Genomic DNA, 12,267 nt, shown 5'->3' on the forward strand with positions numbered 1-12,267 from the left:
TGAAGCTATGCAACAGCTTCTCAGGAGATCGCTGCTGAGATTCTCTGACATCTCCGAGACTAGATGATGACTTAAAACTGCACAGTGTTCATGCATACTCAGAGGCATAGATGGCCTCCTAAAAAACAGCCAGTTCTTCTGAGCTGTGGTTTCACTTCAGCCACAATTCAAAGCTCCTGCACCGCATTACGACAAATACCAGCATTCTTTTTCAGCGAGCAACACGTCAACTAATAGAATCAAGATGCTGTAATTGTTGGAATATAATGCCTTTTGCATGTCGCAAACAGAGTTACAATGTGGAAATGAAGTTAATCCCATAATAAGAAACAGTCAAAGAGGGACCATTTGAAGCACTTAATTGCTTTGTTTACAGAAATGCAATAAAGAAAAAAACACCAATGCTTATTCTGTAGCAAAAGCCACAGAAGAATAAATTCCTCTGATGTCTTGTGAAGTTAAAGTCACCTCCCTTTACAGAAAGTTGCCTTTCCGAAAGGCAAAGTTGAACTTCAATGTGTGTCTTTGTGCTCTAATTTCAGTGAATATTCCACCCCCAAATCCCCATTATATTTAGATCTGTTAAAGTATACTAATTGGTGCACAAAGTGACACAAAGAGATAACACATATACAAGCTTTTCACAGAGTAAGCACTTTTACATCTCAAGTCCCCCCCAGAGCTGTCACGGTGATGTCGAAGGGACCAATTAGTATTGTTGAAAAGGCAGACACACCGGCGTTGCGCGAAGGCGTTCATCGTACCACGTCTCGCACACTGTAGGTTTGTAATCCAGGTGTTAATATAAAATGATTTCTGTCTGCAACACGGGGTCCAGAAAAGCCCACGGAGGCTGTTTAGGAGGCCACGTTGAGGATATTGAGGAAGTACTTCCCAGCCTTGTTTGGCTCTTCGGAGGAAAGGCTAATCACTGCCCATGATGTCATTATTAAAACACCTGTGTTTAACAGAGAGGGTATGTGTTTGTTTGAATACATGCGAGCTAACTGGCTGGCTTGGCAACACTCACAGCAGACTTCCCTTTCATTGCTCCCTGTGCTGTCGCTTCGCAGCGGCAACGCAACACTTTACAAGGTGCTGAAAGGAACACGAGGAAATGGCCACAAAGAGAGAAGCACACGTACTGTTCGGACCCGCAGTCTCATAATTGGAGTTGAACAGCTTTTATAGACTGTAAAGGTTCCAAGTGAATCAAACACCTCGGCTGGCTGCCCCTTTGCTTCTAAAAGACTCTCAGAGTCAACTGCACCTTCCAACTACATCCAATTTTTCTTCAGCTTAACATCAGTGTTTGGTTCTGAGCCCAGCAGATGTTGGAACCAACTGCCACACAAATCAATATGCCTCATATGAAGTTAGGGGAGCACTGGCCTTTATCTATATGTAGGTCAACTCGTTCTATACCTTCTACAGTGTGATAGAAAACCCTCAAATTTGAGCAAACGGCAACGCGGATTTATTTTGTTATACGGGGATTATGTAAAATGAAATATGTCTGATTCCCATAAGTCTTCAAACAGTATAATACTTCTTGCTGCATATTTCACTTGTCACTCAGCACTCAAAGCGAGCGGGAGGCAAAATGGCTGAATATGCCTCATCTTCCCAAAGTGTTTGCTTCAGCCGGCTGATGGATGAAAATGACATCCCGTCCCTCGGCCGACATGATGTGGAGCCACTAAACTTCTCACTCTATATATACCCACAATCTCTCACTCTCTTTGTTTATGGATGGCTCTCTGTGAATTGGTTCTCAGATGAACGCGTCCCGCCAAGAGGGCAAGCTCCTGGAGGAGTGCGATGTCCTGATTGACATTATTCAGCAGAGGAGGCAGATCATCGGCAACAAGATCAAGGAGGGCAAGGTGAGGCGAACGCTCAGCGGGGGCGAGGAGTGTGACAGCAGATACCAGTTATTTTCTTTTGCCATTTTGTGTTCCGATCTTTCACCTCATGGCCAACAGTGAATAAACTAAAATGCGTAGCCCATTTCAAAGCTACCACAGTGTCAGTTTGTTGTTCCACCACAAACAGCACAACGTAAATATGTTTTTGTCCATCAACATTTCAGCAGGTACAATGATCATCAAGGGGCAAATACCGTCTGCAGCTATAATATTCAACAGTCATATGCATGACAAAAACGAATTAACTCCTTTATTCCTGCTCATATACAATGTAATAAGTCAAACGGTTTGGATTCCAACAGACTGCTGATGTCATTACCTTTATCCATCAATATTTAAAACATTGAAAACACTCCAAGCTATATTTGTGTCCAATGCAATCCTTCGTTACAGCCACTTGACCTTATATTGTGAGCAGATGCCAAACTGTTCAGCTGCCTCCAATGCAAACACATTCTGAACAGACGGGGAAAAACACTCAGACTGGCCCAAAGTAGATCCCAGAGCATATGGGAGGGTGCGTGTACTTGTACTCTAAACCCAGATGATTTAAAAAAAAGCTGTCTCTAATGAGACTAGGATCCCACCAGGGATTTATTTTTTGACACCGTGTAATGTGTGCTTTTAGCTTTGAGGATTGTGCCAGCGAGGACACGGAAAAGACAGAGAGATGTTTATTTTTCAGGCTTTTCTGAGACAAAGTTTCGGTTCGTTCTCCTTATTTTTGATCTGCACAAGCCAAGCTGATGATAAAATGTCCTTTAACCTCAATCCAGCCACTGACCTCAATCTGTCTGCTAACATCTCTGCTCATACTGTGGGGAGAGGGGATGAAACTGGGTGGGGCAAACGAGGGGATATCAAATCCCAGATTTGCGTGCAGTAAAATCACTGAAAGGCCTAAAGAATGCAGTATTGGCAGCAACATGGAAAAGCTTAACTCACTCGGTTTCTTTTTCAAAATAATTAACTTTCGTAGGATGCTTAGTTGCAGAAGGACACTTACAGTTTCTCTATAACATGGAGTTAACCTTGAAGTGTCTGGTTCATTTATCTTCAGAGTGAGAAGACATCCATGGCGTCTAAACAGAACCTCAGAACATGAAACAAGGAAGGAGGCCAAAACAAATCAGCTTCCAGTCCCTGAACTCTAAGCAGGATGGACACGTTCTTACCCTTTGCTGTAATTCACAGTGCTGGATGTTCATACCAATTAAGAAAACATGAAGAAATACAAGACTATGTGCATCAGTCGGCCCTGGATTTGACGTTTTTGCGTACGACTAACTTTGAAACATTCAAATCCATCTCCGTACCCAAAAAACAACACGTTTTGGGGTCATTTCCTGTCAAGTCTGATTATGTTCTAATCCGTAATAATCCGCAACATCTTAACCCGGTTGTAGGTATTTTCATGCATTCTAGGTTTAGTAATTTGATCCAACCTAACAGCACTGTTCTCATACTTCCCTTTGCCATCCTTCCCAGGCACAAAGGATTCGGAAGCTCGCCCAACAGATCACCAACTGCAAGCAGTGCATCGAGAGGTCCTCCGCCCTCATCACGCAGGCCGATCAGACGCTTAAGGAAACCGATCACGCTCGCTTCCTGCAGACCGCCAAGAGCATCAACGAGAGGTCAGATAGCCCACACACTGGCCTCACATGTTGGAATAATTCAGCTCAGCCAGTCAATGTCTGGCGTTAGGAAGTGGGCAAAGATTGCACACACAGATATTGAGAAACATTGTGTACTTGATTTCCCCAACAGCAGACGAGTAGAGAGGGAATCTAGCCTTCATTTAGCCAAATTGCATTCCACTCCCTACTCAAGCTTCCTAATTTGGCAATTTAGAGCAAAACCCGGTGTCCAATATGTGCATGCTCAGGAGTGTTTCAATCGGAATCTCATTTGCAGTCTCACTATTTAGGGGTCTGATTCAATTCAGTTTGAGAATCTATAATTTAGCAACTCTAGAGCAGTTAGTTCATTTTATACAACGTATCTTAATCCATCAGCCTAGTATGCCAAAATTCCTTGTTTCAGCATCTTGGCGTAGCTTATAAACCATGATAAAGCTCCTCGGTTCTAATATAAACACAACACACAATAACGTATGACAGCCTGTTCCATTTCGATTGGTATTGATCTAGGGTTTCCATGGCGACTGCATCAACCCAAGTGCTGATTCCCGAGATACACCTAACGGACACCTTTGACACGGTTGCCCTGGACTTCACCAGAGAGAAGAAGCTACTGGAGAATCTGGATTACCTGACAGGTAAGCCTTCCCTCCAGAGGGACATCTATTGATTCAAGCCCATTGTTATTATTAATTCAAAAGCACTAATATGATGCCAACATCAAAGACATTTCAATTAACCTAAACGCTTGAGGTTTACTTTCTTTGAGGTTAAAATCACAAACCAGGTGTCACTTTTTGTTCTACCTACAGGCTTTTTAATTCAGTTCCTCACTGAACATACAACCAAACATTACAACTCTATTCCTGCTTCGAGTTCTACTTTCCTTATTCTTTTGAAGTCTCTGCTGTTTTCAAGCACTGCGTTTGAAGGAGCGGTCCCCAGTACATTAACTCCCAAATTCATTTTCAACATTAATTTCTGATGTCCTATTTGGAAGGGCCCATCATAATGTCACCGTGTGAGTTATGAGCACGCCGGGGACAAAAACAAGGCATCATGTGTCGTGGATTTGAAGGTCTGTGAAAATGGCTGGCTCATATTTATTCTCGGCGATGCATGAGGGATTCGCTGGAGGGCCTTTTCACTAAGTGAATCAGTCTGAATCACTCCACTATGTTCAGCCACTCATGGCAGAATGCTTGGGAGAGGGAGAGAGTGACAGACGCAGAAAGAGATGAGAAGTGGCTGTACAATCAATTTAAGCTGCGTCTTTGTATCTTTGTTTCTTACCTCAGTCCATTCTCTTCCTACCAAATGCTTTGTGAATACAAATAAAAAGGAGAACTATATCATAAAGAGCACATGGTTACATGAGTGTAAAAGCCAATCTAGCTTATCTGGTTATACAACGACTCGCATTAGTTACTGCTGAAGGGATTGTGTTATTTACCCTCCCCGCTGTGTTAATGTGAGCTGCTTTTCATGTGAATATTTCATCGTTTCTCGATTGCTTTTAATGCTCAACCTACCACTCTAGTGGAAAGAACATCTTCAGTCCTGTGTGTAATGAACCCTTTACACTCATAAATGGAGCCAAATTAACGAGTACGGGGTTAATTGGGGCAACTGTTTGCTAAAACAAATGACAAGTGTGTTATCACTTTTGGAACAGCGTAATTTGCAATTATATTCAGTTGGTATTATCCGCATTAGATCGTGTTGGATGACTTTTCCTTTTTTATGCCCTCTGCAGCTCCGAGCGCTCCGTGCATAAGGGAAGAGTTGTGCACAGCTTCATATGACACCATCTCGGTCCACTGGACATCTGATGACGAGTTCACAGTGGTGTCCTATGAGCTCCAGTACGCCATCTTCACTGGGCAGTCGAACATTGCCAGTAAGTACGAGTGGCTGAAAAGGAATGCTTGAAATCAGACGGGGAATTATTGTAGTTTCAGGTTTTTGGAAGGAGCATCTTCTTTTGTATTTAGTGTTTTTAGCAGCCTGGTGGGACTCTACTCCACATCTCTTAGTTTGTCTTTGTCGGAAAACAACCGTGGCAATCCGTGTTTTGTGGGCAAAATTGGGAACAGTGATTTTGTATTCCTGTGTCACAACCAGAAAAATACTGACATCAAAAAAATAACTCTGAAAATGGCCTCTAGCGTGCATGAGATTGACGAGAAACAACTCTGAAATCAGCATATTTCTTCCATCAACGCAGAACATATTAACTGCCCCCAGAAAGCACTACTGCAGCTTTCCTGCTAACTGAAACTGATGCACACTGGATGGATATGTCAAGTCGCTACGGCCGGAATAACAACCCCACCCAGATGGAAAATGGGGAAGATGAAGTGACAGTAAAATGGCAATTCTGTGTCTACTTTTTGCACGCAAGAGGCAGTAATTTCTCTTTGGTTTGCATGTGCGACATCTGCTATTAAAAAGTACTCGATGGTGAGGATTGAATCCAGATTAAATGAATGGATATAAAATGCTGAGGTAGCACGCTGTCTCCAGAGAGAAGCTGTCCTTACAAATTAAGATGCTTTATGGCACCAGGGACAAACTAATTGTTAAAGATGTTTTGAAGAAGCATCTTGAGAACTTGCTCACGGAATAAAAAGACCTGCTCAAGTACAATCATGCTGCTCTACTGGTGGCCACTGGCTCCCCTAAGGCAGCTGGGAGCTATAATGCTTTTCTAAAAGCCGAGATAGCGGTGGAAGTGGAACCTCCTGAAGTGAAGCCTCTGGCCTTTTTGCTGCCATCACCTTCAGATGTTGTCGCACATCAAGTGACTGTAGCTTGCGACGGATGAAAGGCGAACACGATTTGACAATAGTGCAGCAGATAATTCACTTTGGGTGGAGAGCCCTGAGTAAAAGAGGAGACTGAGTGGATGTACGGAGTTCTTATGTCTGTACATGAGAGATGTTAAAGTGGCAATGACGGAGTCCGTATGCTGAAAGATGCTTTCTTCTCATGTTCCCGAGGTTACAGCTTTCAAATTACTTTACCCTTCAAAGCATGTTTGGAACCGACGGCCATCAGGTTAATGTGACATTTATTTGCCTCTCTTTCACATCCCTGTCTCCTCCCGTTCACAGAGACGCTGTGATTTGTCTCACCTCCTGTTTTCACATCCGACAATGTCAGAGGTTGCTGCTGCTGGAAAATTACCCCCGGAGCAATTCGGATGAATCGAGAAGTGAAAGTCTACCAATGTTGATTTATTAAAAAACACGTTTGACCTATGCACACATGTTCAGTGGAATTAGATTGCCTGTGGGAAATGAGTGCTAAGATGATAGGAAAGGGAGAAAGACATAGCCTGCTTCTATGTGATGGATTTTAATAGACTTTCTGTATGGAATAGTAGCAATTCCTCAGTGTGACCCTCTTATCATAATGTCCTAATTTGACTTTGCATAGTGTGAAAATTGCAGACGTCATCTATTGTAATTTATCAATAAAACGCACTGGCGCTCTTCCTATTTGTCCAACGGCGGTCGTGCGGTCCCGAGTAGAAGGCCCAATGGTGAATATGTTATTGCATAATCTCACATGCAGGCTGTACATGACAACACTGTCACTGGAAAGTGGACACAGAAATGGACACATTCCTATTTCTCCACAGAGGTAAATGAGAAGCCAGTGCGGCCAGATCTTTACGTGACAGATCTTTACGTGCCTCAGGAGGTGGTGCTGCAGTACTGTAGTGCCATTGAATAAACACGCACAGCAAGCAGATGGAGCATAGTGCAGCTATGAAGCCGTCGAGGTGTGAATGGTTTCCTCTAGTGCCTTTTCACACTCTCACCTGTTCCCACTGCCGCAGGCTAACACACAACCAATAATTTCGTACACTATCCTGTCACACGGCTGTACTGGACTTTTTTAGGAACCTTTAACCAGCAAAAACTTGAATATGTCTCATTGAGTTAACACTGTATCAACCCTCCCTCTTTCTCCCCTTACCCTCTCTTTCCCAGGTCTGTGTAACTCATTGGAGAGCTGGATGATTGTTCCCAACATCAAGCAGAACCACTACACAGTGCACGGTCTGCAGAGCGGCACAAAGTATATCTTTGTTGTCAAGGCCATTAACCAAGCGGGAAGCAGGAGCAGTGAACCGGGGACTCTGAAGACCAACAGTAAGCACAAAACTACTGAAAACGAACGCTCGGTATCGGATCGACCTCTGCTGAAAATATATCCTTAAAAACACTCGCACAAAAGTAGCTCGTTGGTTTTATTATTCGGCAACTATGAAAGTAAATGAATGGAAATGAGCGGTTCTGTAAAGATAGATCTCAATACATTTGAAAATCCTTCTCTACCAGGCCAGCCGTTCAAGCTGGACCCCAAATCTGCCCACAAGAAGCTGAAGGTGTCCCACGATAACCTGACGGTGGAGCGGGACGAGACCACTTCCAAGAAAGGCCACAGCCAGGAGCGTTTCACCAGCCAGAGCAGCTACGGCGTGGTGGGGAACGTCTACATCGACAGCGGTTGTCACTACTGGGAGGCGTTAATCGGAGGGAGCACATGGTAAGTTTTACTGACCCACAAATGTCTAGTCGGGAGTCTGTTTGAGGTAAAGCTTCAAGTCTCCGCTCCTCCTCAGGTATGCTGTGGGTATAGCCTACAAATCAGCCCCCAAGCACGAGTGGATCGGCAAGAACTCGGCCTCCTGGGTGCTCTGCCGCTGCAACAACTCCTGGGTGGTTCGCCACAACAGCAAAGAGCTGGCCATTGAGCCCTCGCCCCACCTGCGACGCGTCGGGGTCTTGCTCGACTACGACGCCGGTTACGTGACCTTCTACGACGCCGTGGGCTCCCAGCACCTGCACACATTCCACGTCTCCTTCGTCCAGCCCGTGTGTCCCGTGTTCAACGTGTGGAACAAGTGTCTGACGATTCTCACTGGTCTACCCATCCCTGACCATCTCGAGGAGCTGGAGCCCGACAACTGACAACTATAGACAGACGGGAATAAATCAGCATGAACTGGTCCTAATTATGTTAAAGCTGCACTGGGCAAGCTTTGTGAAATTATTTAGATTCCAAACACACTGTCCCATCATTTTGAATTCATACAAATCTGCTGTTTTTACCTAAATTAAATTCTCGTCACTTTTGCATAAGGAGTCAAGTCTCCTAAACAGAAGCTCGGCCCAAAAAAACACTGGACTCAAACGTGCGATAGTAATACTTGCTACCATTTGTGCAAAATGGCCTAGTGCAGTTGTTTACTTTGATTTTTATAGCCGATATGGCGCTGGTTCATGTCATCTTTGGCTCCGAGTGAAACCCTTTTTTCGAGATGGATGACAGTAAGCTGGAGTCAGTCCAGAAGAAACCAGGACAAATGGACAGATGTGAGCCACACATGCATACTCTAAGGCACTTTTGGCCACGATGGGTGCATTTGTACCATGGCAACTGGGAAACAAGCCACAAATTAACTTCAAATTTTCTTCTTTACACCACCTTATCAGACATAGCACTTTGAAAATCCCTGCAAATACACACATACACTTAACATTGCATACACACGCACACACACACACACCGCACGTTAATCAATCATGGTTGCTGGAAAGAGCAGAATTAAAGATGTATATTTTGTAAATTCATCGCATACCTCCCCTTATCTTTCCCTCGTTCATTGAAAAGGAACCAAAGTAGCCATTGCAATTTGTTCAGATATCTTTGCATAAATTTTACACAGTAAATTAATTCTGAATTATTTTTTTAAATGTAATAAGAGAAGATATAGAATTATGCTAATATTAAATGCAGGATTCCCTTAAATGTAAACCTTGTTTTTTGCTCATTGCGCATACTTTATTCATGCTTTTGCAGCAGACAATTTATTTTGGCGCAATGAACATGCATTAATATTGGGTATGTGCCGTGTTCCGTTTGACTTTTGTGTTGAATTCACCCTTTTTTGGCAGCCATTAGGGTTTCATGCGATAGATTATATGAGAGTTGTTACAGTTGTAGCCGCAAGTTATTATTGGAGCAAAGGGATGAAACGCACATTAGAGTGTGATTTTCTCACTTTCCTCTTAGCGTATGGCTGTTTAGTGGGACATATTTGTGCTGGTGTGCCAATACTGAATTAATTTGCTTTTAAGTCTCTTCCCATTATCAAAATACTGATATTTACATGTTTACACTGAGGTCTTGTGAACATCAAATCTACATGCAGCACCACTTTCCTGCAGACATGTTGCACATTGATGATGTCAGCAGGGTGCACGTCACTCTTCACTCATTGGCTTGCTATTTAAAAAAGGGAAAAAGGTCAAGGCCCTTCCAACAAAACCTCTCAAAAGGGATATCGTCAATACTACATCCTATAATTCAACATAGTTCTATGTGTAATATTGTTTAACAGTGGCAAAAACGGCGCTCCTCAGTGTAAATATAAAGATTTGGTTGTATGATGTTGCTTAGTTTCAATACCTGGTACACACGGCAAATCTATTCTTTAATTCTGTGTTTCCTTGGCAGTTAATTGAACTGTATGTGTTCATGGTATCCGATAAATATGTAGTGGTCAATTTAACGTTTCCTTTGAACTTTATGACCATGGTGTTATTTGTTCCGTCTCTGTGGACATTCTTATGGGAAACAGGATATGTGCGCTTGCATCACTGTCTACGAGAAGGTCAAAAATAAACGTTTGTTCCTTTTCACATTAAAGTGTGCCATCCTTTACCCAGAGAGGCGAAACAGCGGTGAGAGAATATCAAGAGTTGATCTCATAAAAGCAGGACGGGGTGAAATGCCAGGAGCCACTTCTGCCGTTCTTTCTGCCGAGTCACAAAACCACTTCCTATGTGTTCAACAATGGATCTGCAGTGGCTCCGTTTAGTTCGGTGGGGTCTAAACGTTGTGACGAGAGATATCAGTTTTCGTTTATTTTGCTTCCGATAGCCAGACACCCATTAACCGCTAACTAAACTCTGCACAAGGCATCAAAGCACCCGCCGGCATCCTCCAGGAAGATGCTTATGTCCCTCTGAGTTCAGACCACAACTTGTTCAGGTCATTTGACATGACGCGTTTCCTGAGGAAGGGGAGGTGGTCGAGTCTGTCATGTAAACTTCCCGCGGACATCGGGGGCTCTTCCTGAGTGGGGGTTTGTCGCTGAACACCTAGCATTAGCTGAACCTGTGTGTGCGTTTGCTGGCACGGTTCGGTGGTTTGAGTGGGCAAAAAAAAAAAGAAAAGTTAAGCCAGCACTCCGCCAAGCAAACAAAGGCAATTTACGGGTCACCATCTGCAAATAATGGAAGTGTGTGTCTGTACTATAGGAGATAGGGTGAAGACAGTATGGGCAGATGACTCTTTGTTGTCGCTGATACCAGTCATCAACTTTACTCCACGAGTATGTCTTCGTAAATAATGCATAAAACACAACATGGCATGACTGACTATAATGAGTAGAATGTGTCATGAGAACCAGTTGCACAGTGTTACATCCAAGACACAATTACACTCATTGCATATGAAATGTCCTAAACGCTGAGTCACAATATTAGGCCATCTGTTCTCTAAAAGGGAGTCAGCCGAGCATGAATTGTGTAATTTCTTGATGTGAGGGCGTCCATAGAGACCAATTATCTTCTGAACACTTGCCTCGGAGTCAACTTTCCGTATTCACTCAATAATGAAATCCTTGTTGGCCCGCTATAAAAGGGAGGAATGCCTTCAGGTTGTCAAACAACTGCATGTACTTAAAGAACAATGAAAATCACCAGCCCTAAATTATAACCTTTTCCACCAACTTAATCCAATTTTAGCCCAAGCTCAGCAGTTAAACACGCTCACTGACCCTCCCCTGTTCACGTGCAAGACTTTGTGTGACATTTCAAACAGTCGATACAGTAATTTAAAGCACCTTGGGATTTTGTTGCTCGGCTGAAATGTACCGCAAAAGGTTGCGGGCCAACTATTACATTAACCTTTGTCATGGGAAGGATTTACTGAGCTTGTGTTTTGTCATTTTTTTCCTCCACAACCTTGGTTCACGTAGTGATGTACCACCACTATATTCACACTCGAGAACTGTGAAGGTCCAGCTTAGAGAGCTCAGGCCTTACATTTTGCCAAGGGCACCTTGAATATATTTCAGCAAGATGCAGAAACTAGTAGTCGTTCAATTTGTACCCATGGGTCTTGGAATTTCAGCCTCTCTGACCTTCCTTCACAAGACCACCTCACTCTCCTTTGGGCGAGCATTGTCCTACTTTTGTACACTGCCACCACCGCACTTGTATGGGCAGTCTGGAGGCTCTGCCGTCCCCAGAGGATTTTTACAGCCAAGCCACAGCATCGAGAGCGAGTGAGACTCCAAAAGACACAGCCGCTGTGCTCTTGGGGGAGCTGTGCATGTATTCTATAGGCCCTTGCGGTCCTGATGTACATTTGAGACTTTGACAAAAAGTAGGTCAGTTCATATGTACTCTGAGTTAACGTGGAAAATAGGAGGGGGGGGATTCAATTGATGTTATAATAAATATACAAACCATTTAGTGCTTTGTAAGTCAATAATAATGTTTTGAAATCAATTACCTGATGCATCCGGTAATCAGTTTTCTGAATAAGATATATATATATATATATATATATATATATATATATATATATATATATATAGCTCCAATAAT

At 43.3% G+C, this 12,267-nt stretch overlaps 1 protein-coding gene across 2 annotated transcripts in view; it reads left to right on the forward strand.

Moving 5' to 3' along the window:
* LOC306797259 (E3 ubiquitin-protein ligase Midline-1-like) overlaps positions 1 to 10,285 on the forward strand; it is a 40,509-nt gene extending 30,224 nt beyond the window's left edge. For both annotated transcript variants that reach the window (XM_079296526.1, XM_079296525.1), the window contains exons 4-10: positions 1,779 to 1,886; positions 3,417 to 3,565; positions 4,082 to 4,209; positions 5,328 to 5,471; positions 7,573 to 7,734; positions 7,924 to 8,131; positions 8,208 to 10,285. In XM_079296526.1, coding sequence (XP_079152652.1) covers positions 1,779 to 1,886; positions 3,417 to 3,565; positions 4,082 to 4,209; positions 5,328 to 5,471; positions 7,573 to 7,734; positions 7,924 to 8,131; positions 8,208 to 8,556 — 1,248 coding nt within the window. In that variant the 3' untranslated portion in view covers positions 8,557 to 10,285. The remainder of the gene's footprint in view (positions 1 to 1,778; positions 1,887 to 3,416; positions 3,566 to 4,081; positions 4,210 to 5,327; positions 5,472 to 7,572; positions 7,735 to 7,923; positions 8,132 to 8,207) is intronic.
* The last annotated feature ends 1,982 nt before the right edge of the window (positions 10,286 to 12,267 follow it).

Source organism: Melanostigma gelatinosum (genome assembly GCF_949748355.1).
Source record: "Melanostigma gelatinosum genome assembly, chromosome: 24".
Taxonomy (NCBI): Eukaryota; Metazoa; Chordata; class Actinopteri; order Perciformes; family Zoarcidae; genus Melanostigma; species Melanostigma gelatinosum.